This window comes from Bos indicus x Bos taurus, chromosome 27, assembly GCF_003369695.1.
Source record: "Bos indicus x Bos taurus breed Angus x Brahman F1 hybrid chromosome 27, Bos_hybrid_MaternalHap_v2.0, whole genome shotgun sequence".
NCBI lineage: Eukaryota > Metazoa > Chordata > Mammalia > Artiodactyla > Bovidae > Bos > Bos indicus x Bos taurus.
Window position 1 is genome coordinate 32757303 of NC_040102.1, and position 25762 is coordinate 32783064.

General features: G+C 50.3%; 1 protein-coding gene across 1 annotated transcript; it reads left to right on the top strand.

Moving 5' to 3' along the window:
* Positions 1–238: 238 nt before the first annotated feature.
* Positions 239–23216, top strand: EIF4EBP1 (eukaryotic translation initiation factor 4E binding protein 1). Its single transcript, XM_027530020.1, has 3 exons — positions 239–461; positions 20305–20484; positions 22732–23216. Exons 1-3 carry the CDS (start codon positions 317–319, stop codon positions 22761–22763), a joined length of 357 nt encoding a protein of 118 aa, XP_027385821.1. The 5' UTR covers positions 239–316; the 3' UTR covers positions 22764–23216.
* Positions 23217–25762: the final 2546 nt, after the last annotated feature.

Genomic DNA, 25762 nt, shown 5'->3' on the forward strand with positions numbered 1-25762 from the left:
GCCGGCGTGTCAACGGGGACCCGAAAGGACTAGGGACATGGCTGCGAGGGATCTGGAAGGCACTGGGGCCGGGCGCAGGCTCCGGCCGCCTGAGAGCAGGAGCCTGCGCTGGGGGCGAGGAGCCAGCGCTGGGGGCGAGGAGCGCCCGAGCCAGCAGCCCTGGGGAAAGGTAGGCGGCGCGGCGGCGCGGCGGGAACTACAAATCCCAAGGGTCGTCTGCCTGAGAGGCGGAAGGGGCGGTCTCGGGCGGGGCGGAGCGAGGCCCGAGGGGCTCTAGGGCCACGCCCCGGCTGCGGGCTCAGCTTGCGGGGCGACCATGTCCGGAGGTAGCAGCTGCAGCCAGACCCCGAGCCGGGCCATCCCCACCACTCGGAGGGTGGTCCTCGCCGACGGCGTGCAGCTGCCCCCTGGGGACTACAGCACCACCCCCGGCGGCACGCTCTTCAGCACCACCCCTGGAGGTAGGCGCGGGCTCCGGGGAGGTGGCCCCCTGCGCCCCGGCTCTGGGTGCGGGCGGTGGGGAGTCCGGACTCAACAGGAGCGGGGAGTGCTCGGGAGCCGCCAGCTGGACGGGGCGACCGAGTTCCGGGGCGCGATGACTGGGAAGAACGGAACGGGGTATCAGGAAGGCAGTTAGAGTCCGGGAGGTGGCCGCAGGGAGCGAGCATGGGGGTCGCCTGCGATCGCCAGCCCTCGGGCGCGAACTCCAGTGCAGTGTCTGCCAATGCCAGGAGTTTTCTTCTTTCTGAGAGAGACACCTGACTCCCCCGATCGTTGACAAACGCACAAACACACTCTTCCAAGACCACCACATGCTGAGGTGTGCTGCCCCTTGTGGGTATTGGGGGCAGTTCTGAGGCTGAATAGGGTGGGGTCAGGGTGGGCCACGCACCACGGAGAGGCCGGGCCAAGGGTTTTGTGGGATGGGATGTTGGGATCAATGACCCTCGCAGAACCCTTCTTCCTTCCCGAGGCCCCCGACCCCACCCGACCCCCAACCCCGGTTTTGGGTGGAGGGTGCTCGCCTGCTCCTGCGGCGCCTCGGCGGCACGGGGAGCAGATGGTTCTTTCAGGCGCGCGGCGGTTCTCCGCGCAGGGACCTGGGGCCGCGAGGCGCGCTATGCAGAAAAACACGTTCTTCTGTCCGCGGGGGAGGGGAGGGAGGGAACCGTGTGACCTCCGGGAGCGTGGATGAGGAAGAGGAAGCTGAGCTGGCGCGGGTGGGGGCCCGCTTCGCGCTGCCCTCGGGAGCCTGGCATTCGCTCCCAGCTCCGGAGCCCGGGTGCTGATGAAACCTGCCAGCGCGTTTGAGTGATGAAATCCCCGAGCTTGTCGCTTTGCTCCCTCCCTCGCGCTGTCCTCACCCGCTCCTGCCCTTCTCCCCTTCCCTTTACGCCCTCTCCCGCTTCCCAAACTACTCGAGAAGAGCGCCGCACATTTTGGCGTCCGGCCTGAGACGCACGCACTCGGGCGGGGCTGCCCGCCTTGTCGCCTGGCAGCGTCGGGGGCCACTTGCTTCTTTTCTCAGGCAGCTGTCCCACCCCCGGCGAGCACAGCCAGATCCGAGGCCCTGGTTTTGTTTGACTCAAAACATACAGCCTGCGAGCTGTTAGCCAGCTAAGTGGTTCCTGGACAGCGGGGGCCGCCTTTTTTTATGGGACGCGGCACCGAGGCCCCCAAACACATGCCCATGGTCCAATCTAACACCCGATTTCCCAAACTGAACAAGAAAACAGCCGCCAAGCGCAGAAGGGAAGAAGTGCTGCCGCGTCTATTAAAAATGATCCAAGGGAAAGTTCCCAGTGACTCTTGCTGTCTCTCCACGCTGGACCTTATGTAGTCCATGCTACTCAGCTTTTTCTGTGCTACAATATGTCTACTGGGACCTTTCGGGACAATTTTGGGGTCCCTTCTAGTGAAGGTGTAAGCCACTGCTTCATCTGTTCAGGGTGGGCACTGACTCAGGCCTGAAGGCTTAAGTGGCCCTATTTTGCACCCTTGTTGCTAGATGGGGTGGATCAGCTTGGAAGCAACAGCCGGCGGTGCTGTTTATGGGAAACTCTCTTCCACTTCTCCCTTTGCACTGGTAAATTGCGGTTTGGGGCAGACCTCAGCCAGTCTCCCTCCTTTTGAAGGTGTTCATTTGGGAGAGGGACAAGGGGCTTCTGCATCAGTGTGACAGTTTCTGAGGCCAACTGGAAGGAAGCTAGCAGTGCCAGGAGCCTAGAGAGTGACTAGCCTAGTGACCAGTGAGGGAGACGCAGCTCACAGTCCATAACCCAGAGAATCCAGGCTTGCCTCTGTACAACCAAGGCGTAGAGTCTTCCTCCAAGGCCCACTTTAGCACAACCCTTTGCCTGGGCGGAGGAGCTTGACCTAATGAGTAAAGGTCATTCCTGGCCCCCTTCTGCTTCGGTCAAGAGTGCTGTTTCTCAGTCTTCTAGGGGGCACATGAATTACCTGGGGACCACATCTGATTCAGTAGGTTAGGGGTAGGGCCTAAGATTCCACATTTCTAACTAGCTCCCAGTGACTGGTATAAGGACTGTTCTCTGAGCTCTCAGGAATTGGTGGAATGTGACAGCCCTCACCAGGCTCTCCTCAGTGGTCTGACAAAAAAAGTGATGCATCCATCCAGGTAAACTTCTCGTGAGGTTGGGTTTGGCATCTGTCTTTAAACTAGACTCTGAAGAGCCAGGCTCTTGGCAGAGTCTGCGTGGTTGGATCGTGTCAGAAGCTACTGGAGTAAACTATCTGCTGGTCACTCTTGCTGGGAATGGCTCTGCAGTGTGTGTCTCAGGGGAGGATAAGAGCAGATGACTTGAGCCATCTCCAGTCCTCTGACTCCAGTTTGCTTTCCATGCTCATTAACCCTACACAGGCTGAACCACTGATCTGAAGAAGCTGGAGAACTGAAGAGAAATTTACTTAAGAAAATTACTTAAGAGAGTGTCACTGATGAACACTCAAGTTTGTAGAATCTTATGGTTTTGTTTTTTCCAATTTTATTGAAATATAGTGCATTGACAGTGTGTTCATTTCTGCTGTACAGCAAAATGATTCAGTTATATATTCTTTTTCATATTCTTTTCCATTAAGTTTTTTTTTTTTTTTTTTTTCCTTTTTTGGTCGTGCCATGCTTCTTGCAGGATCTTAATTTCCTGATGAGTGATTGAGCCTGTCCCCCTTTCCTTGGAAGCGTGGAGTCCTATCCACTGGACCACCAGGGAAGTCCCTCTGTTGGGGTTTATCACATTGAATATAGTTCCCTGTGCTATACAGGAGAACCTTGTTCTCTATCCATTCTGTATATAATAGTTTGAATCTGCTAATCCCAAACTCCCAACCCTTACCTTCCCCACCCCAACCCCTTTCCTTTGGCAACAAGTCTGTTCTCTGTATCTGTGAGTCTTAAAAGTCTTAAGTAACACCATAAACCACCAGAACCTTTGAGTGGGTCAGAACCCTTCATCCACCCTTCCCCCACCAACCTCTACATTCCCAGTTCCTTACTGGATGTTTGACCCAAAGCTACAGGAGTTGTGGCTTGGGTGGTAGTCGTACCTAAGCCCTGGGTCTGGATAAGGTTAATCAGAGGTAAGCAGCTAGGACTGCAGGTGTTACTGGCACCCTATTTGGTTAGACAAACAAAGCCTGCGCCCAGGAAGCTTACCTTGGGGCAGCTCCCGGGTCTGGCCCTGGAACAGAGAGTGCCAGGAAGAGGATAGGGTAGGCTGGGCACTGAAGCCGGAGCGCGGCCAGTGTCCCGAGGCCTCAGTTACACTGCCTCTTTATTACAGGTCAAGAGAACTTGACATTGACATTAAGGCAAAGCGGGAATTATAATGGGTCTCTTTTTATACTGACCCGACCTTCCTTTTAAAGCATTTAGAACATTCCATACTATGTGCTTCATTAAAGACTGGCAGGGACCCTGGTGTAGAGCACCCATAGCCTTCCTGATCTTATGGCCATGGCATTGGAAGACAAAGTGTGACCTCGAGGGCTTCCATTGCAAGCTAGAAAGATGAACACACCCGAAATAGAATTATAAGCATCAGAGTTGTATCTGAAGTAATTAGACAGACACTCACCCCACCCCTGAAAACTTACATGATATTAAATGAGACTTGCCCACTCCAAGTAGCCAGTGTGGTTGGCCTTACAGTCTAACAATGTATACACAGCTGTTGGATATGAGTTGCCTTCAGACCTTACTTTTTTTTCCCAATATCCTCAAGGGTGGCAGGGCCTCATTATTGATAAAGGGGTTTGTTTGTTCTTTTCCTGAAAGAGCAAAAAAAAGTACTTCATTACCAAATTTGGAGAAAGGGCCAGCAGGATGGTGCCATATTGACTATTGGTATAAAGCAGCGAGGCATTTGCTTGTCAGGGTTTTTATTTGATGTCGAGTTAGGAAAAGGCAGCATTATTGAAACAAGGATTGCTTCCCAGGGTGAAATGAATGAAAAGTGTTCATTTGTACACATAGATTCTTGATTCTTGAGTGTTCAAACGTATGAACGAAAAACATGTTACTTTCTCGTTTTACTGAGATCCATGCCAGTGTTCTTCCTCTTTTGTGATTCACGACAATGATTCACATGTCTTTGTTTATGTATTTGTTCCCTAGATTAGACAGGAAGTTCTTTCAGAGATGGCTTACTCATGTTTGTAGTGCGGCCAGCCACATCAGATGTCTAAAAGGTGAAGGGTGAAAGACTCCTGTGATGAGAGTGTTCTCAGGGTGACCTAGTGTCTCTAAGACTAGACCTGGGTCTGGGCTGGCTTAATAAGAATGTTTAAAGTTTCTTTTCTGTCCTCTTAGTTACAAGTATAACTATTTATCTTGGAATGTCCCAGAAGCAGAAGCTAACTTTCTCTGAACTTTCCCACTTATCCCAGTATTATTCCAAGTTATTATGAAGCAGACTGTGGAAGGAGGTGACTTTTTATACTGAACTAGTCAGTGTTGGGGCCCAGGTCTCAGACACTGGGATTCATAGTCTTCATTTACTTGTTTGTGGCCAGTATTGCTGACTCAGCAGAAATATGTGACATCTGCCCGTGGCATTTGGATGCTTAGGATATGGGCCTTATAATCCACTGCCTATGCCCATGAGGGTTCACGGGGAGAGCTCAGATCCTAGGCCCAGAGATCTCGTCTTGATGAGAAGGATTGTATCAGCTACTGTTGTACACAGCTACTGCTGTGTCACAGGCAACCCCCAAACTTAGTAACTTCAACCACCACCACAGCAATCTGTTATTTCTCTTCATTCTTTGGGTAAATTGGACATTTTTGGATCATCTTGTCTGAGCCCACTCATCTGGCTGCATACAGTTGACCATTGGATTGCCCTGGGCTAGAAGTTTCAAGGTGGCCCTAGCCACCTGTCTGGGTATTGCTGGGGACAGCTGGAAGGCTGGGCTCTCTCTCTGTCCTCATGGCCTCACACCATTCAGAATATGAGTTACTTACATGGCAGCTTCCAAGGCCTCTTAAGGCCTTTATTCAGAAGTCACAGTATGGCACTTGCACAGTGTTCTGTCTGTCAGAGTAAGCCGCAAGGCTAGCCCAGATTCTAGAAGGGAAATGACTCCTTTGAATGAGAGAAGCTGGGTATAAACAGGGATAGGAGGATTTATGTGGGCCATGCTTTGAGACGATGTTCAACAAGGGTCAAGCCTCAAGGAACAGTCCTTTGAGGGGATTTAACTGCCTCTCCTGCTGAGTGGCCAACAGAGCCAGGGCCAGATGTTGATGTCCAGTCACTCAGTCATGTCCGACTCTGCAACTGCAGTATGCCAGGACTTCCATGTCCTTCACCATCTCCTGGTGCTTGCTCAAACTCATGTCCATTGAGTCAGTGATGCCATCCAACCATCGTGCCCTCTGTCATCCCCTTCCCCTCCTGCCACAGTCCTTCCCGGCATCAGGGTCTTTTCCAATGAGTCAGGGCTTCACATCAGGTGGCCAAAGTATTGGAGCTTCAGCTTCAGCATCATTCCTTCCAATGAACATTCAGGATTGATTTCCTTTCGGATTGACTGGTTTGTCCAAGGGACTTTCAAGAGTCTTGTCCAACATCACAGTTCAAAAGCATCAATACTTTGGCACTCGGCTTTCTTTATAGTCCAACTCTCACATCCATACATGACTGGAAAAACCATAGCTTTGACTAGATGGACCTTTGTCGGCAAAGTAATGTCTCTGCTTTTTAATATGCTGTCTAGATTGGTCATAACTTTTCTTATAAGGAGCAAGTGTCTTTTAATTTCATGGTTGCAGTCACCATCTGCAGTGATTTTGGAGCCCAAGAAAATAAAGTCTGTCACTGTTTCCATTGTTTCCCCATTTATTTGCTGTGAAGTGATGGGACTGCATGCCATGATCTTCGTTTTTTGAATGTTGAGTTTTAAGCCAACTTTTTCACTCTCCACTTTCACCTTTATCAAGAGGCACTTTGGTTCCTCTTCACTTTCTGCCATTAAGGGTGATGTCATCTGCATCTGAGGTTATTGATATTTCTCCCAGCAATCTTGATGCCAGCTTGTGCTTTATCCAGCCAGGTGTAGGAGACAGGAATCACGAGCCTGTGTGTTTATTGACTATTGGTTTAAGAACAGAGGACGCCTTCCTGAAAACATTGAGTCATGGACCCCATGTCCTGCTTTCAAGCCCTTCTACTCAGCTCCACAAGGCAAAACACACAGGTGGACATGGTGCCAGGGCTCTGGGCCATATATTCACTTGGTGTCACGCGTACTAACTGCCAGCCAGCCTACCTCTTGTTTCCCCTTCAAATGGCCAGGCTTCAGGTACTGGCCCCCTCTGCCCAGCACCTGCATTTGAATATCCTTGATTTTCTGGAGTACCGGCAAGAGGCAGGTGTCTGAGCCCAGGGGTCCACAGGTGAGTGGGAGGGAGACTACTGCTGGTGTGGCCAGGATCACACTCAGCACATGCACTGGGTCTCTTGCCTTAAGGAGTGTGAACAGGTTTCCCTCTTCTCTCTTCCGAACAAAAGGGGACAGTGAGCCTGTGCAGATGTGCTAGGTCTCCTGTAACCAAATCCACAGACCAGGTAGTTTAAACAACAGAAATTTATATTCTTCTTGGTCTGGAAGCCCAAGATCCAAGCGTGGTTTCTGCTGAGGCCCCCTCCGTGGCTTGCAGAGGCCACCTCCTGCTGCCCCTGTTCAAGGTGGTGGTCGTGGTCCTGTGGAACGGCTCTCTCTCACAAGGACACCGGCACATTGTTTTAGGGCTCCACCCTAACGGCCTCCTTTTCACATAATAGCCTGGTTAAGAGACCTTATCTCCAAATACAGCTACACTGAGGTACTAGGAGCTGGGGCTTCAGCATGTGAATTTGGGGGTGTGCCATTCACACAAAAAAACAGGACTCCTTCACTTTCCAGCAGCAAGGGGGGTGGTGGATTTCGGAAGGGCACTCACTGTTCGTAGTGCATTTCAGGGGGCAGCCTTACTTGGCTATGCCAGGTGCAGAGGGAAAGGGGAGGAGCTTGGCCAGCCTTAGAAGTTGGTCAGCTGTTTTGTTCTGTCTCCGGAGAAACTTTGTCCCTTCTGCTTAATTTTCAAATCAGCCTACCTGTTCCCTCGTGGGACCTGAAGGAAGGGCCATTTGCCATTGGCTGATGGTCCCTTTGTTACTCCAGGGCCTTCATAAGACCCCTAAAGGGTCTTTTTCGGGGCGGGGCGGGGGGCGGTTATTTTATTTTATTTTTTAATATTTATTTATCTGGTTGTGGCAGGTCTTGGTTGTAAGATCTAGTTCTCTGACCAGGGATGGAACCCGGGTCCTCTGCATTGGGAGCCTGGAGTCTTAGCCACTAGACCATCAGGGAAGTCCAGAGATTGTAGGGGTCTTGGTTCTCCCCGGAGAGCTGGCAGGGTGGGAGGGGAAGGGCAGACTTGGAGTGAGCGAGCTTTGCTTCTTTACCAAACTACAACCCCGCCCCCTCGGCCAGTCAGCTGTGCTTGCCAAGCAGACTGTCCTGCAAGAAAGAGCCGGGCCCTGCTGCTGAGCTGAGCATACGCTCGTTCCAATGGGTTTCTCCCGGGCGGCTGGCCCACGTCCCAGCACAGGCGTTCAGCCCTCTGCCTGACCCTGTTATGAAATGCTCTCCCGCCCCTGGAAGGGGAACAGCAGTTCTAGGAATTCCGTGCTTGTACTCTTGCTGGGCCTCACGTCCTCGGCCCCTGGGAGGCACATTCCTGCCAGTGGAGGCCTGGGAAGAAAGAGGGTCCAGCTTCTCAACTTACAGGAGCCGCATCCAGCCGCCTCTGGGCCCCCGGAGCTGGACCGCAGGGAGATGGAGGAGGAATGTAGGAGGCCTCCCTCCCAGGGAACATCCTGTCCTCAAACAGGCAGAAGAGGAGGCAGAAGCCTGAAGACCCTGGTGGCTTCCCCTTGGCCGGTGCCGGCTGGCGCAGGGGCCCGGGCTGCCTGGCTCATTGTAAACAGAGGCTGGTCTTTAGGGTGGGAGGCGAGACAAGCTGGGTCTATCTTGGGATGGCTGCAAGGGGCTGGCCTTTCTGAACCTGTTTCCTGCCTATGAATTCAGAATAAGGTGTCTCCCTCGTGGGGGTCCACAGAGACCTAGCAGGTCAGGCTGTGGCAGGCAGGGCTCACATGGTGCTATGATTTTCACAACCTGACAGTCCTGTGAGGCTCGGGTTCTTTGCTCACCGAGTGAAGAACTGGGACTTGGAGGTGAGGGCTGGTGCAATGTCGCATCCAATTTTGAGCCCAGAACTGCTGCCTCCCGTCCCCAAGCTAGTTGCACCACTTTCAATTTAAAAGCACCTGCCCACAAGGGGATCCTAAAAATAAATGGTTGGTATCAGAACTGGAACACATCCGAGAGATTATCTCTAAAGCCTGGCCTAGGGTTGGGGCTTTAAAAATAGTTTGAATGAGCCCAGAACAAGCCCTTGTTTACAGGCGAGGAAACCAGACCCTGGGGCATGTGTGCCTTGCTTTATACGTTCAAGCAAGCTGTCCTCACCACCAAAGCCTGCCTGAAGAAAATATACAATTCTTGTATTCGGTGCATACCTGGAGTGTAAAGTCCCAGATGACACTGGTTACCGAACAAGCCACAGCTCATGGTGCTGCTTGAAGCCCGTTTCTTTGTGGATGAAAACAGGAGGGAGAATGCCCTTACCCTCCCCCCCAACCCCGCCCCCTTCTCTCCAAGTCTCTTTTCAGGGTTCTTACCTCCCCTCTGGTTTATCCCAGCTTTTTTTTTTTAACCTCCATATAACTGAAGTCACACTGGTCGTGGCAATACCGAGGACTTGCTTGTTTAGGGCTGACTTTGTGAGCCACGGTGCTAACCCACATGGTGACCCCGGGAGGCTTGAGCTGCCATCATCACCATCACCCCCATTCTTCAGGGGAAGAGATCGCAGCACGAGGACTTCTCTGGTGGGCCAGTGGTCAAGAATTTCCAGTGAAGGGGATGCGGATTCAAACCCTGGTTGGGAAACTAAGATCCCACACTTCAAGGGGCAGCTAAGCTCACAGGCACAACTACTGAGCCCTCGTGCCTCACCTAAGACCTGACGCAGCCAATAAATAAATAAAAGAGAAAGAAAAGAAATCAGGGCACAGCAATATGGAGCAATAATGCCCAGAGTGGATAGAACCAACAAGCCGGAGAGCTGGGTTTCTAACCACTAGGCTGTAATAAGAACAGCAGGCATTCACATCCCGCCCCCCGTCATGTTGTCCCCACTGCTCTCTCTCCATAGCTGGGAACTCTGGCAGCCAGATGGACTCAGGGTGATGCATTTACATGGGCTTCCAGTTAGAAGACAGCCTCAGCTATTCTCTGCATGTAGTTCGAGATGCACCCTTGAACTCAGAACCCAGTAGGATCTCAGCTACACAAATGGTTGGAAGGGTTGGGGGCAAGGTTCACCTCTGTTCTGCCCCCACCCTGTGGGAGGCAGGTTCTGGATTCCCTGGCTCTGCACCGGTAGTCCCTCCCGTCTAGATCATCCAAGGACCTCCCCCAACTCCGGGTCAGTGTAGAATTGGGGTAACAAGGATGCTTCCATGGCTCGGGTTGAGAGTCAGGGGGCTTGGATTTCCTGTTGCCAGTGGTACACGGGGTAGACCTCTCCCTGCCCCTCTGTGGTCCCCATCTATGTCTCTAGACTCCACACACTTGTTTCCAGGTCTTTCTCCGACTAAGTGTGTGTCTGAGATCAGGGGGCTGTTCCTGTATCTAATGGCCCCTTGCATCCGTCACACCTGGCTTGCTGTGGTCCAGAGGGGTTCAGTGATAGGGAATATATGACCCAGAACCCCTACTCTTGGGGCATGTGATTGAGCAAAGGTTGGCAGTTGTGTGGGTGGGTGTTAATGCTTGTCCCGATCCTTGAATACAGTTCCTGGGGATGCTAGAGGGGTGAGCTTACCACTCTTTCCCCAGCCCAGCAGAGATTCTTCAGGACATGGGGAATCTGTCTTGTTCCAACCACGGCAGTTTTAACTTGACTTACTAGGAAAGGAGAGTCTGACCCTATATCCTTATTTATTTGTTTGTTTACTATCCCTGTATCTTTATTACATGTCAAAGAGTCAGACACAACTGAGCAACTAACACACAGATCGCTGTATTTTTTTATTTTGAAAGGATTCAGTATAAAAGGTGTATTCCTTGCTTTAATCCTTATCTCACCCCCAGAGATAAGTAAACAAAAAATACAGTTCTGTGATTTTTTTTTTTTTTGTGGCCAGTGTGGTGGTGGTTTAGTCGTTCATTCGTGTCCAACTCATTGTGACCCCGTGGACTGCAGCCTGCCAGGTTCCTTGTCCGTGGAATTTTCCAGGCAAGAATGCTGGAGTGGGTTGCTATTTCCTTCTCCAGGAGATCTTCCCAACCCAGGGATCAAACCCAGGTTCCTGCATTGCAGGCAGGTTCTTTGCCAACTGAGCCACAAAGGAAGCCCAGACAGTGTACACTTTATTCCAAGTAGTACCTGCACAGCATTGCACTGTATGTCTGATGCATAGTTCATTTAACCTGTCCCTTAGTTCTTTTTTCTTTTTTAAGTCAAAGTGTGTGTATATGTGTGTGTGTGTGCATGCACATGTGCGCACACGTGTGCTCAGTCATGTCTGACTCTTTGTGACCCCATGGACTGCAGCCTGCCAGGCCTCCCTATCCTTCACCATCTCCCGGAGCTTGCTCAAACTCAGGTCCATTGAGTCAATGATGTCATCCAACCATCTCATCCTCTTTCATTCCCTTCTCCACCTGCCTTCAATCTTTCCCAACATCAGGGTCTTTTCCAATGAGTCAGTTCTTTGCGTCAGATGGTCAAAGTATTGCAGCTTCAGCATCAGTCCTTCCAATGAATATTTAGGATTGATTTCCTTTAGGATGGACTGGTTTGATCTCCTTGCAGTCCAAGGGACTCTTAAGAGTCTTCTCCAGATGGAGAATCTCTATACAGTCCACAAAAACAAGATTTGGAACTGACTGTGGCTCAGATCATGAACTCCTTATTGCAAAATTCAGGCTTAAATTGAAGCAGGGAAAACCATTAGGCCATTCAGGTATAACCTAAATCAAATCACTTATGATTATACAGTGGAGGTGACAAATAGATTCAAGGGATCAGACAGGGTTCCTGAAGAAATATGAATGGAGATTTGTAACATTATACAGTGTAAAACATACTGACCCAATATTTTTATAGATCATACTACATTTAAAGTTATTACAAAATAATAGCTATGATTCCCAAAGTTGTGCAATATATCCTTGTAGCTTATTTTATACATAGTAATTCATACCTATTAAATCCTCTACCGCCTTGCCCCCTTCCCTCTCCCCATTGGTAACCACAGGTTTGTTCTCTGTTTTCTGTGAGTCTGTTTCTGTGCTGTTATATTCATTTATTTGTTTTATTTTTAGATTCCACACATAAGCTATTACAGAATATTTGTCTTTCTCTCTGATTTGTTTCACTAAGCATAATACCTTCCAGATCTATCCACATTGTTGCAAATGGCACATTTTTCATTCTTTTTTATGACTGAGTAGTATTTCATTGTGTATATGTATTTCACATTTTCTTTATCCATTCATCTGTTGGTGGACACAGGTTGCTTCTATATTACATATTTATTGTTTTTAATACTATGATTCTTGATGAGCCGTGTAGATTTTAGTGATAGCATTTCCATTTTTTACAACCTTTTTTTTAAAAGTAGAATTACTAATTTCTTTAGTTTAAAATGTGCTCAGTACCCAAATCCTGAAATCATGGAACTCTGCTCAACAGTCTTGTTCAGTCGCTAAGTCTGACTCTTTTCGACCCCATAGACTGCAGTTTGCTAGGCCTCCCCGTCCCTCATTATTTCATGGAGTTTGCCCAAGTCCATATCCATTGAATCAGTGATGCTGTCCAACCATTTCATCCTGTGCTGCCCTTTCTTCAACAGTCTGTAATAGTCTCAGTATTCTGCAATAACCTAAATGGGGAAAGAATTTGAAAAAGAAGAGATACACGTGAATCACTTTGCTGTACACCTGAAGCTAATACAACGTGTTAATTAAATCTAAAAGAACAATTTTGAAAAGAAAAGTGTAACTATAAAAAAATAAAACGTGCTTAGTTTTCATTCAGGTAAGTCTTCCCATACCCGCCAGCCCCTCTGAAGTGCCTCTCTGTATGGTTTCACATGCAGACCTCTGCATTTCTCCATACATTTTCCCTCTTTTCTGAGCAGTTTGGAGACTCTGGACCTGCCACACAGCTGCGGGCATGGGATTCCCAGGAGCCTCTGGTCTTTCTCTGATTTTATAGACTCCATCTTCCTGGCACTTTCTGCAGATGGCTCTGTTCTCCTTCTATTTGGTTAGCGACCCCATGGACTGCAGCCTGCCAGGCTCTGCACCCTCTATCCTATGGCTAGGGCACTTATTTAAAAATAAAAATCCTCATTTGAGCTAATAAAATCCATAATCTAAATGCCGGTAGGGGTGGCACCTTAAATACCCACCCACGGACTTCCCTGGTGGTCCAGTGACTAAGACTGGACTCTGAGCACAGGGGCCGGGGTTCAATCCCTGCTCATCGTTTGGCTGCGTATAAAACTAGGTCAGGATGACTTTTGCCCCAGGATAGTGAAGGCATTTGACCCACTGTCTTCAGGCTGCCTGTGTAACCACTGAAAAGTTTGATACATTCTTACTCCCAATCCTCAGTGGGCACCTGTTGTCTTTCAACTCTTTCTGGAAGATTTCATGATTTACAATGAATCTTAAGCTGGTGGTTTTTTAATTCATTGCAGTGGATAGTCAAGTAGTCTTTCAAGACTCACCTCTCTCAACTCAGCAAAAGTATCTTTTCTTTTTTTTGTATTTAATTAATTCTTTTGATCTTTTAAGTAATTCTTTTGATCAAGTTCTCTTGTCTCTTTTTCTTGATTTCCTTTTATCCAGGATTTGGGTACTGTCTTACTGGAGTGGGGTGCCATTGCCTTCTCCATGTAATTGGTTATCTTTTTGTCTTCTGTTCCCTTTATTATTTAAGAGTGAGGAGTTGCTCAAGAGCTGGCCTTGTCTGTTCCAGAGACTGAAGTGCTCAATCTAGTGGCTAGTTGGGTTTTTTTTTCATGTGAGATAACCCCCTCCCAAAATCTGTCTCTGTAGGTCTTTATCTTTGCTCTTTATTCTGAAGCCGAGGAGCGCAAAGGGTTTGAAGCCACTATTCAGAAGGTCAGCTTATTTTGCCTGCCTGGCCTCCTCCTGGGTGACAGATGGGTGGCACCTGTCCCTGTTCTCAGCCCCCAGCCCCGTTTTCCTCAATGCCTCTAATTTCCCAAAACTTCCTGGGTTCGACCCCGCTTGCTTGCTGTTACAACCTCAACCGCCACCTTCCTACCTTTAGCTGTCCCCCTTTTCCTCCCTGTTAGAACCATTCCTGGGACTTGCCTGGTGGTCCAGTGATTAAGACTCTGTGCTTCCACTGCAGGGGACCTGGGTTCCATCCCCTGGTTGGGGAACTAAGATCCCACATGCCACAGAGGGAGGCTCCCCTCAAAAAAAAAAAGAAAAAGGAAAGGGGAAAAAAGAGCCATTCCTCCCTTCACTTTCTGTCTTCATATATCGTGATGTGGAGAACAGTCGGAGCCCCGTTGGCATCCAGGTGGGCACAGGCGCTTCTGTTTCTAGTTCTCGGTGTTTTGTATGACTTGCGAGAGAAGCAGGAGGAAGAACCGTCTTGTTTCTGCCTCCTGGAAGCTACCTGCTGCTGCTAAGTCGCTTCAGTCGTGTCCGACTCAGTGCAACCCCATAGACGGAAGCCCACCAGGTTCCCCCGTCTCTGGGATTCTCCAGGCAAGATCCTCAAAAGCTCTCAATTATAGACCCTTGTGGAGGGGGCTTGTTTTCCCTTGCACGGAGAGGAAGTGGGTCCTCAGCTAAAGAGTGTTATGGGGTGCCGCCTGGTGTGACACCCACGCACCCCAGAGGACCACAGCAGACCAGCACCCCCAGCTGCCGCTGTTCAGCCTCACAGGGTCCTCAGCATCCCCGCCGGTCCCCACTTCCTGTCCCTGTGGCAGACCAGGTCCCAACTCCAGGGCTGCACTGCAGCCTCAGCGGCCAGGGGTTCCTATTTTCGACAATACGGGACTGTGTGTGTTTTGTTAGGTTTGCCTCATCTGTGGGAGGCTTTGGGAGTTTTCAGATCACTGGCCATGGAGGTGGATCCCATGAAGGCTTAGAAGAAGAAAGAGTTAAAAAGCCAAAGCGGTTCCATCTCCAGCTCCTATTCCTCACAGGCCCCAAATGAGCCAGTCAGTGGTGACTTTGTGGTCTTATCCCAGGCTCACTACCTTGTCAGCTGACTTTCTGGACACCACTGCTTACCCCTTTGTCTATCCCACACACACACCCTCCCTCTCTGGCTGAATTACTCTGATGGTGGGTATTGGTGTTTTTTTTTTTTTAATATATATTTATTGGGCTGTGCTGGGTCTTAATTGTGGCATGCAGAACCTTTCAGATGCAGCATATGGGATCTAGTTCCCTGAGCAGGGATCGAACCCCGGCCCCCTGTGCTCAGAGTGCAGTTTTACTTAGTCAATGGACCGCCAGAGAAGTCCAGGGGTGGGTGTTTATGGTGCCACCCCTATTGGCATTTAGATTATGGATTTTATTAGCTCAAATGAGGATTTTTATTTTTAAATAAGTGCCCTAGCCATAGGATAGAGGGTGCAGAGGCTATTTCTTTTTCTCTTTTAAGTGTAATTACTGACTTTTAAAATGCTGGGGGCCACTTCAGTGTATGTACCCCAAAGAATTGAAAGGAGAGTATCAAGATATTTGCACACTATGTTCCTAGCAGCATGATTCACAATAACCAAAAGGTGGATGTAACCTGAATGTCTGTGGATAAACAAAATTGGTATATCCATACACTGGAGTATTGTTGTTTAGCCACTAAGTCATGTCCGACTGTTGCGACCCCATGGACTGTAGCCCGCCAGGCTCCTCTGTCCATGGGATTTCCCAGGCAAGAATACTGGAGTGGGTTTCCATTTCCTTCTCTAGGGGATCTTCTCTACCCAGGGACTGAACTCAAGTCTCCTGCATTGGCAGGCAGATTCTTTACCACTGAGCCACCAGGGAAGCCCATGATGGAATATTATTTAGCTTTAAATGGAAGGAAATTCCCACATGGAGTTCAACCATGTAGATGAACCTTGAGGACATTATGCTAAGTGAAACAAGCCAATTGAAAGAAGACAGATACTATAAGATTCCACTTACAGGAGGCACCTGGAGCAGTCCAGGCTTCCCTGGTGGCTCAGATGGTAAACAGTCTGCCTGCAATGCAGGAGACCCAGGTTCCATCCCTAGGTCGGGAGGATCCCCTAGAGAAGGAAATGGCAACCCACTACAGTATTCTTGCCTGGAGAATTCCATGGATGGAAGAGCCTGGTGAGCTACGGTCCATGGGTCGCAAAGAGTCGGACACAACTGAGCTACTAACATACAACAGAGCACCCCAGCTCGGACAGAAGCCGAGTGGTGGTTGCCCCTGGCTGGGGTAGGAGGGATTGTTTCCTGGATGGAGTTTTAGTTCGGCGGGATGAAAACAGGCCCGGAGATGAGTTGTATGACAATGTGGGTGTACTTAAACAACTCAGCTGTACATTTAAGATTACTTCAGATGCTAAGTTTCATGTTATTTGTTTTACCACACTTGTTTTTTTTTTTTTTTTTTAAAAAGCATGTGTTTTTAATATCACAAGAATTAAACAGATCATACAAAAAACTACAGAAATGAAAAAAAAAAAAAAACTAGAGAAATGTAATAACAAATGACATTAGTTATGCTTTATACTCTTTTAAGACAAACCTTCCAAATATGACAGTGTTGCTGTTGCTGTTGCTAAGTCGCTTCAGTCGTGTCTGACTCTGTGCAACTCCACAGACGGCAGCCCACCAGGCTCCCCCGTCCCTGGGATTCTCCAGGCAAGAACACTGGAGTGGGTTGCCATTTCCTTCTCCAATGCATGAAAGTGAAAAGTGAAAGTGAAGTCGCTTAGTCATGTCTGACTCTTAGCGACCCCATGGACTGCAGCCTATCAGGCTCCTCTGTCCTGGGATTTTCCAGGCAAGAGTACTGGAGTGGGGTGCCATTGCCTTCTCCATACCACACTTGTTAAAAAACAACAAAACCACTGGGGGCTCGTGACCTTTAAAGAACCTCAGAAGCTGCTGACCTCCAAGTTCTTTTTTTGAGATGACTGAATCTCTAGCTCTCAGGTTCAGCTCTGATAGGGTCAGTTGCTCTACCCCACGGTGAACAAAGAAACAAAAAAACCCAAGGTGGTATTAGGAGTTTGGGATCAGTCGATACAAATTTGTATACATAAAATAGATAAATAGGGTATTCCCCGCAGGTCCAGTGGTTAGGACTCTGCTTTCACTGCCGAGGGCCCGTGTTCCATCCCTGATTAGGGAACTTAGATCCCACGAGCTGTGCGTTGCAGCCAACACAAAACAGACAAAAGTCCTACTGTATAGCACCAGGAGCTATTTTCAATAACCTGTAATAAACCATAATGGGAAAAAATATGAGGCATATGATATATATTCAGAAATACATATATTACTGAATCACTCTGCTGGACACCAGAAAGTAACACAGTATGGTAAGTCAACTATACTTCAATAAAAATAAATAAAATTTTTAAAAATGTCAAGGTGGCGGGTGGGAAGGAGATAAGGGGGTAGGGTGCCCAGGCCATGATGACTAAGAAACAGAGAAAAATGGGCCCATCTCTGAAGCCAGGATGCCCTCCCTCCAGAGAGGGCACAGATGCTCTCCATTTGGAGCCCGCTGGGCGTGTCGGCACACAGCCCTTCATGTTACAGGTGAGGAAACTGCCCTTACAGGTGAGGCTCAAAGGTGGAAGGGGCACAGGGCCACCCGGCTGGTGGGTAAAAGTGATCGTCTCAGTCGTGTCAGACTCTGCCACCCCATGGACTGTAACCCACCAGGCTCCACTGTCCATGGGATTCTCCAGGCAAGAATGCTGGAGTGGGTTGCCATTTCCTTCTCCAGGGGACGTTCCTGACCCAGGGATCGAACTCAGGTCTCCTGCACTGCAGGCGGATTCTTTACCATCTGAGCCACCAGAGAGGGCTGGGTGGTAGCAGGACCTAAAATACAGCCCCAGGTCTGTGTCCTTTGCTGTTCACCCCTCCCCTTTAGAAACGTGAGCTCTGAACTGTAGTCCTCCTGATGATGAGGGGCAGGGCCCCCAACCTCAGCATTATTTGCCCCAGACCAGGAGAGCAAGGCCGGGTGGCTGCCTGGCCCAGGCCGAGGTCAGACCAGGCCAACACTAGCAAGGAGGCGAAGTTCATCCTGGGTCTTCCTCACCACCCCCTGCTCTTCCTCATCCCAGGTCCTCCTCTGCACCGGGAGCCCAATCTTAACTCACATCAGAGCTCAGAGGTGCAAGCCCATCCCTCTCCTGTCTCCGGGGTTAGTAGACAGGCAGCGCTCAACATCGAGAAACGCACGTCAGCTGTTGGAATGTTGCTCAGCACAGCCCTTAAGTGAGGGACATATTTCAGAGCTGTTGATGAGGATGGGCATTCCTGGAGTCCCTGCATCCTGGTTTCTAAACTGAGGCCGTTCACCATCCGCCTATAGTCTTCATTTTTTAATTGATGTATAGTTGATTGTGTTAGTTTCAGATAGTTCAGTTCAGTTCAGTCACTCAGTCGTGTCCGACTTTGCGACTGGACTGCAGCACGCCAGGCCTCCCTGTCCATCACCAACTCCCAGAGTTTACTCAAACTCATGTCCATTGAGTTGGTGATGCCATCTAACCATCTCATCCTCTGTCATCCCCTTCTCCTCCCACCTTCAATCTTTCCCTGCATCAGGGTCTTTTCCAATGAGTCAGTTTTTCGCATCAGGTAGCCCAAATATTGGAATTTCAGCTTCAGCATCAGTCCTTCCAATGAATATTCAGGACTGAATATAAGTTTCAGGTATACTGCAGAGTAATTCAATTATACATATGTATGAATCTATTGTTTTTCAGATTCTCGATCTTCTGGAGGAGGAAATGGCAACCCACTCCAGTATTCTTGCCTGGAAAATCATTCTTATGGGGTCATAAGAGTCGGAAAGGACTTAGCGACTAAACAACAGTAGGTGATTATAAGACATTGAGTGTAGCTCTTCCTGTACAGTACGTCCTGGTTGGTTATCTATCTGTTTTCTATATAGTAGTGTGTATGTGTTAATCCCAAACTCCTCATTATCCCTCCCCCTCTTCTGCAGTCTTTATCATACTTTGCATTCTACTTGTATGTGTATTTAATATTTATCTTTGTATCACCTCTCCTTTAAAATTTATTGTTTTTTATTTTTTTGGCCGAGCCCCATAGCTTGTGGGATCTTTCGTTCCCCTATTGGGGATTGAACCCACACCCCCTGGGCAGTGAAAGGTCAGAGACCTAACCACTGGACTGCCGGGGAATTCCCTAGCTTTTATTATGTAGATTATAGCTTATGTGATATATAACATGTACCATTACCATATTCAATTACATCCTGTTGTATATATTAAAAGGGAGTTTGCTATCACAGCTATATATGGAAAACCAGAGTCATTTGCCATAAAGAGAAGTAGCTATAAAAAGAACATAATGACAACAAGACAGTTTTAAATTCTAGCTAGATGCCTCTGCCTGTTGAAGGCTGAGCCTGGAGCCTGCTCCTTGTGGAGAAGGGAGCCACTAGCGAATGTTCTGGAGGTGTTATGTTACTAAGACCACAGTGGGTCTGCAGAGATGATCAGGATTTAGACAGGGTCCCAATGGGAGTCACCTTCTCACTCTTCACTGTTATTTGTGAATCAGCAGGCCTCCTCCCTGGCTCCTGTGCTTGAGAACATGCTCCTTTTTTTTTAAGGAATCTCTCAGGCAGCTGCCCTCATAGGAGGGCTCTTGGGAGGCTTAAGGTCAGTGAATGATTCTATAAGACGTGGTCCCTCACCCTGGGGTGACACTTGAGAAAGCAGAGTGAAAATTAAAGGAATGGAGGGCAGACTGAGGAGAAACCCTGAAGTCGGGTGACACGTGAACAGAGGATGGGTAACCGGACGCTGGGCGGAGTGGGGGCGTCTCCGGGGAGGTGGACTGAGTTAAGAGAGCCGCGGTGAGGCTGGGGTGCTCCCTGTTACTCTTTTCCACAAAGTCCAGACAGGAGGAGTTCTCATATTTAACCGGTGGGGAGTGGTTATTGGATCGGTAGAGTGCAGAAATCACTTACTTTTCTCTTTGCTCCTTTGTCAAATGGAGTTAAAAGATGCTGGATATTCCCCAAGGGTGTGTAAGGACAGAATTGAAAAACGCATAAAAAACCCACTTTGGGGACTTATCTGGGGATCCTGTGGTTAAGACTATGCCTTCCAATGCAGAGGGCAGGAGTGAGTTCCATCCTTGATCAGGGTCAGGGAATTAACCACATGCCACTGGTAGGGTGCGGCCAAAAATTAAAAAAAAAATTCTCCGTTGAGCACCCACTGACCCCGGGGAGATGGGGCGGTTCGGCGACAGCAGAGTCCTGGGCTGCAGGAGGCAGTGAGTGAGCCTCACACCTCCGCCCGGGCTTTTGCAGGAAAGCCTGCCGCCTCTGCTGGAGCGAGGCCTCAGGGGGAAAAAGCAGGCCAGGGCCTTCTCCGTGGCTTTAACCGTGCCCCCGCCCCCTTGCAGGTACCAGGATCATCTATGACCGGAAGTTCCTGATGGAGTGTCGGAACTCACCTGTGACCAAGACGCCCCCGCGGGACCTGCCCACCATTCCCGGGGTCACTAGCCCTACAGGCGATGAGCCCCCCACGGAAGCCAGGCAGAATCACCTGCGCAGCAGCCCCGAGGACAAGCCGGCAGGCGGTGAGTGGCCGGGAACGGCTGGGCTCTCACTCCAGGAAGCGGAAGAGCGGGCGTGGGAGTGGGTGTTCCGGGAGCACGGGGATGCTCCTGCCGGGTGGAGCAGTACACAGGGCGAGGGAAGGGTCTGGGGTGCAGCACTTTCATCGGAACCCACTTTCCCCAGGAAAGGGGCCCAGGAAGCTCAGGCAAGGCCATTCAGCCTCATCAGATAGTCTCATTAGCGGGGAGCTTGTTTGAAAGGAGATGGCATCCAGGCGGCTGCTTTGATAAGCCCTTGGATAACCTTTATACAATTGTCCCTGAGGCATTTCTGTGTGTCTGCAGCAATTTGGAACACACCCAGGATGTTTTTGTGCAGGAAGCTACTTATCAAAAGCACAGCGTCCTCGCCCTCTAGGAAATTACACATCTGTGGGATTAGAAAGGCGACAGGGACATCTGGTGTCCTAGTTGATCAGGCCGTGGAAACAGTGCAACCAGCTGTTTCTGCAGTGGACAAGGGGAGGCTGGGTTCTTCCTCCCACCCCCAACTCCCTCCCATCAATCAGAGCAGCCACCCCCGCAGAGGTGCTTGAATACCATCTCCCAGGGACCGGCTGGCCAGAGCATCTGAGCTCTTACTACGGGAGGAGACTGGCAGAGCCTGGAAGCCACTGACCCTTCACCCGAAGGCAGCAACCGAGCCCAGACAGGAAGCAGCTGGGCCCTCAAGCTTGGGTGGCCTTGCTGACAGCATGGAACCCAGCTCCCTGGGGCCTGCAGGCTGTGGTTCATCAGGAAGTCAGGAGCCCCACCTCCCAGAGCAGGCCGCACTTGGAGAGCCATGGGCAAAAGAGAGGTGGACACAGACCCACAGAGCCCAGCAGCAAGGACGGCCCAGGCAGCGAGGTTCCCTGCCCTGTGATAAGTGATGGACAGGGCTTCCCTGGTGGCTCAGTGGTAGAGAACCTGCCTGCCAATGCAGGACACCTGTGTTGATCCGTGGCCTGGGAGGATCCCACATGCCTCAGAACAAGTAAGCCTGTGCACCCCCAACTAGGGAGCCTGTGCTCTAGAGCCCAGGAACCACAACTAATGCCCCAACGTGCTTCAGCTCCTGAAGCCCGTGTGCGCAGAGCCGCAACAAGAGAAGCCACTGCAGTGAAAAGCCTGAGCCCTGCAACCAGAGAGGAGCTCCCGCTGGCTGCAACTAGCAGCAACACAGACCCAGCACAGCCAAAAATAAAGAAATTATTATTTTTTAAAAGGACAGAAAGATGGACAGAGTCGTGTGGTTGGTCCTCCACTCCTCTTTCGCCTTCAACCAAAGACTGGCCGTTGCGGATGGAGGCTGTCAACACAACAGCGGCTCGGTCACCGCAACCTGAAGGCTGTCCACCGCCTGCACTTGCATACCCTCGCCCCTCCCGGCCTCTCGAGCTGCGCTGGCCCACAACAAAGGCTCTGACCCCACCATGGCAGCCTCATAGTCCGCACGGTTGTTGGGATGGGGTGGGCTGAAGGAGGAGGCACTGGTTTTTCATGTTGCTTCACTGGATATAAGAAGCCAAGGCTCCTGCCCTTGGACACACATATTTGTGTCAACATAACCAGAAGTCAAGGGTGGTTGTTCCCCCGTGGGGGTCAGAGCAGGCCTTCTGCCCTCCAGAACCTTGGAGCAGCCTTGGCCAGGAGGTCAGGCACAAGGCAGTTCCATTAAAAAGGAAAACAATGTGTCGCTGCGTGAATTACTTGGAAATTTTAATGGTGAGAGTTGGGCGAGGGCAACGAGCAGCTGAATTCCCCAAATAGCTGCCGTATCGCAGGGTCAGGCTCTTCTCTGGGGAATCGGGTGTAGGCAGAGGAGGTTACGGTCCCATGTCCTAACCCAGAAGTTGGGACACATGCTCAGAAAGGTTTTATGTTTTAAGGAGTATGTGTCTGTGAAATTGTATTCATTTCAAATCATAAGGAGCCATTCACTCTTCTTAAAGAAAATACAAGTGATCCAGAACACAGGGCTGTCAGCTGTCCGGTGGGGAGACGTGGTCTCTGCTCTGGGATCAGGGGAGTGAGCACAGCTGGACGTGTGTCTCAGGAATTCCTGGGCCTGCCCTCTGTCCGCTGTCCTCAGCAGCATACCCCCTGGCCCCTGCTCTCCCTGTTGGAACAACAGAATGGGAAACAGCACCCCCTCCCGGCCTCTCGAAGGTTCAACCGTGCCATTTGCCCATGGCTCACCTGGTCCTCTGCCCCTTCTCTCCCCAGGTGAAGAGTCACAGTTTGAGATGGACATTTAAAGGGCCAGCCATCGGAGCGAGCCATGCCTCCAGGCCCCAGCGGCCCCTCTTGGGAGAAGCACACCAGCCAGGCCTTATGCAAGCGACCATCTTGGGCAGGCAGTGGGCATGGGGCCAGCCGCCCCAGCCCTCTGCTCCCTCACTCAGGGCCCCTGCTCCCCCTTCTTCTTCGTGGACACCAGCACATACCTCCGTGTGCCTCCAACTCTGCAGGAACTAGTACCCGGAGGGCAGTGACCTCAGGCGCATCCCGCAGCCCAGGGCCGGCAAGTGGACACAGAAGAGGCCTTCTGAACGGTCCTCCGGCTCTCCCGGCCCCTCCTCTGGGGGAGCACCCACGCGCCCCCCCCTCACTTAGATTGGTGTGTGGGGAAAGCTCCCCACCCCCTCCCTTCCTGAGAAAGGAAATAAAAGCCACCTTCGCCCTAGGGCCAAGAGTTGGCCCCTGTCTGAGCTCTTTTCAACTCTGTATGGGTGGCTAATGCTTCTCAAGCACTGCCTGTTGGCCTCTCAAATTGATGGTCGACTGACCCTTGGTGGGGCGGGGGGGTGGTGAACATGGGTTACCCTTGCCGTTCGGCTCAGGAAGTGAACCACACACACTCCATCACAGGTGTCATCCTGGCAAGAGCTGAGCTGTGCTACTCTCATCTCCTGTTTTTTGGTGCTGGGGGCTGCCTCTTTTCTGGGCTGGGTCCCCCCGAAACGTGTCCAGTGGCACAGTCCCCTTTGCTCTGCAGCCCCCACCCTGCAAGCATCAAAGGCCTGACCCCTGGTGTTTGTCATCAAGTGTCCCTTGTGTGACTGCTAGCGGGCCACAGACCCCTGAAGAAGCTCCCTGCCTTGGGGATTTCATTGAAATGTAAGATTTGCCCATAGAAAAGGTAGCATGAAAGAGACTGCATAGGAATTGGTTTCCAGCGAGTGGTCCACATAGGGGAGGCTTCATGGAGCTGATGCTACAGCTGGGTCCTGAGAATACCTGGCTGGGAGGAGGCCGGGGCCTGGGTGGCCAAGGGCAGGTGGTCCTGGAGAAACAGGCTGTACCAGGACAGGGCATCAAGTTGCCTGCTTTGGCCAGAGCAGGCAGTTTGTGAGGTTGGGGGTGCCTTTCATAAATGACAAAGGGGTTCAGATTTCTAAGGGCTTCAAATACCAGGCAGAGGGGCCCACTGAGAAGCAGCAAGTGTTTCTCATCTCATACACAGGATGTGCTGAAGGGCGGATGGCCCTTGTCCAAGAGGCCACGGCCAACCTGGAGCTCACCAGTTCTGGACTCGGAGCACTTATCAGCTTGCTGTTTGGGGAGCAGAAGGCCTTAATGGCTGAGTCCCTTGCCTGTTTTTTCCTTTTTTCTTTTTCCCTACAGTTGAGTTGGAATCTCCTTCCCTCCTTGGACTGCAATGGCAGCTGGATTCCTTGTGCCTGGTGACAGAGTGTGGGAGGATCCAGGGCAGATTGACTCAGGCATGCAGCATGTACTTTTCCTATGGATAGGAAGTGAGACTGTGGAGGGGCCACCACCAGAGCAAAGACAACAACTAAAGCCCCAGCTAGGGGACTTCCCTGATGGTCCAGTGGTTAAGACTCTGCAGTGCCAATTCAGGGGGCAGGAGTTCAAGCCCTGGTCAGGGAACTAAGATCCCACGTGCTGCATGGCATGGCCAAAATAAAAAAAAAAACATTAAAAAAATAAAACCAACCCAACAACAAATAAAGCCCCAACCAGGATCAAACTAGAGATTGGCACAACTTTCCCCTAAAAACCTCTTGCTCTCTCCCTTTCTGATGTCCAACCCAAGGCCATGATCACAAGTCCAGTCCCCTTCTTGGTCCCACATCTCAGTGTCCAAGGGTAAAAAGTTGGCCTCTCTGACAATAAGAAATTTGTTCACGTGTTGTGAGCCTTTCCCACTGAACAGAAGTATCTCCTTGGGAAAACCCAGGTATTTCTTGAGCATCACCCTGGCTGGGTTGCTGTGGAGTGTCAAAGGTCTGTGACACAGTCCTGTTCCTCAGGGAACTTAAAATCTTGTGCGGGAGATAAAGCTCCCATGGTCCAATTTAGCATCCATGGGAATATTCTAAGAAACCCTCACAGTTGGGTCTGCCCGCCTCGGGCATCACCCAAAGCTCTGATTTTGTAGTCAGGGAAAACCCAGTGACAGCTGTGGGGCAGAGACCACACGCTATGAGCCAGAAAAGGACAAGGAACTGTTTTAAGCTACCGTGTGTGTGTCCCAAGGATCTTTTGACTTGATGTGGAGACAAGCAGTACTCTAGAGAAGGACACCTGGAAATGTCTTAAAGCGTTCTTTACAGGATTGGCCGTTGCGTGGAAGCTGTGTCAATGCCCTGGCATTCCTGTGTGGTCAGACCAGAAACCTCCATGACTTCCTGCATCTCACCAAGTGATCAAAGACAGCACCTCTTCCCATGTCCACTGCCCTGGGGCAACCTCTTCATTCATCTAGAAAATCCAACTGTTTCGACATTCCTCCGTCTTACATGCTCTCTTGGCGCCCCCTGTACCTCAGGTCATCCACCGTCCAGGAAGACCCTCCCTACATCAAAACCCTACCTGTCCAATCAAGTCCCTTCTCCCTGAAGTTTAGTTCCTAACTCATGGCATTGACACAGCTTCCACGCATCGGCCAATCCTGTAAATAACGACAAAATCAGTGCTTTGAGTTTCAGAATTTAGCATGTACAGCCCTCCCTGACTCCTCTAAGCAGAGGACTGTGCTCCTTGCCTCAGGGCAATTTATCTCGAGTGGAAGAGACAGCACCCCAATGACGGGCCATAGACACCTCAGTTTCTGGAATGAACTAGAATAAAGCCTCCCTTCTCTCTGCAGCCGATTAAACGCATATGAAAAGGTAAGTAAACTGCAGATTAACTGGGGAGAAGTACAGCCCTTACAGATTAGGTTCTCTTGATGCACACATTCCAAAGAGTAGGACTTGAATGTGTCCTGCAGAGACGAAGCCCCCTGGCC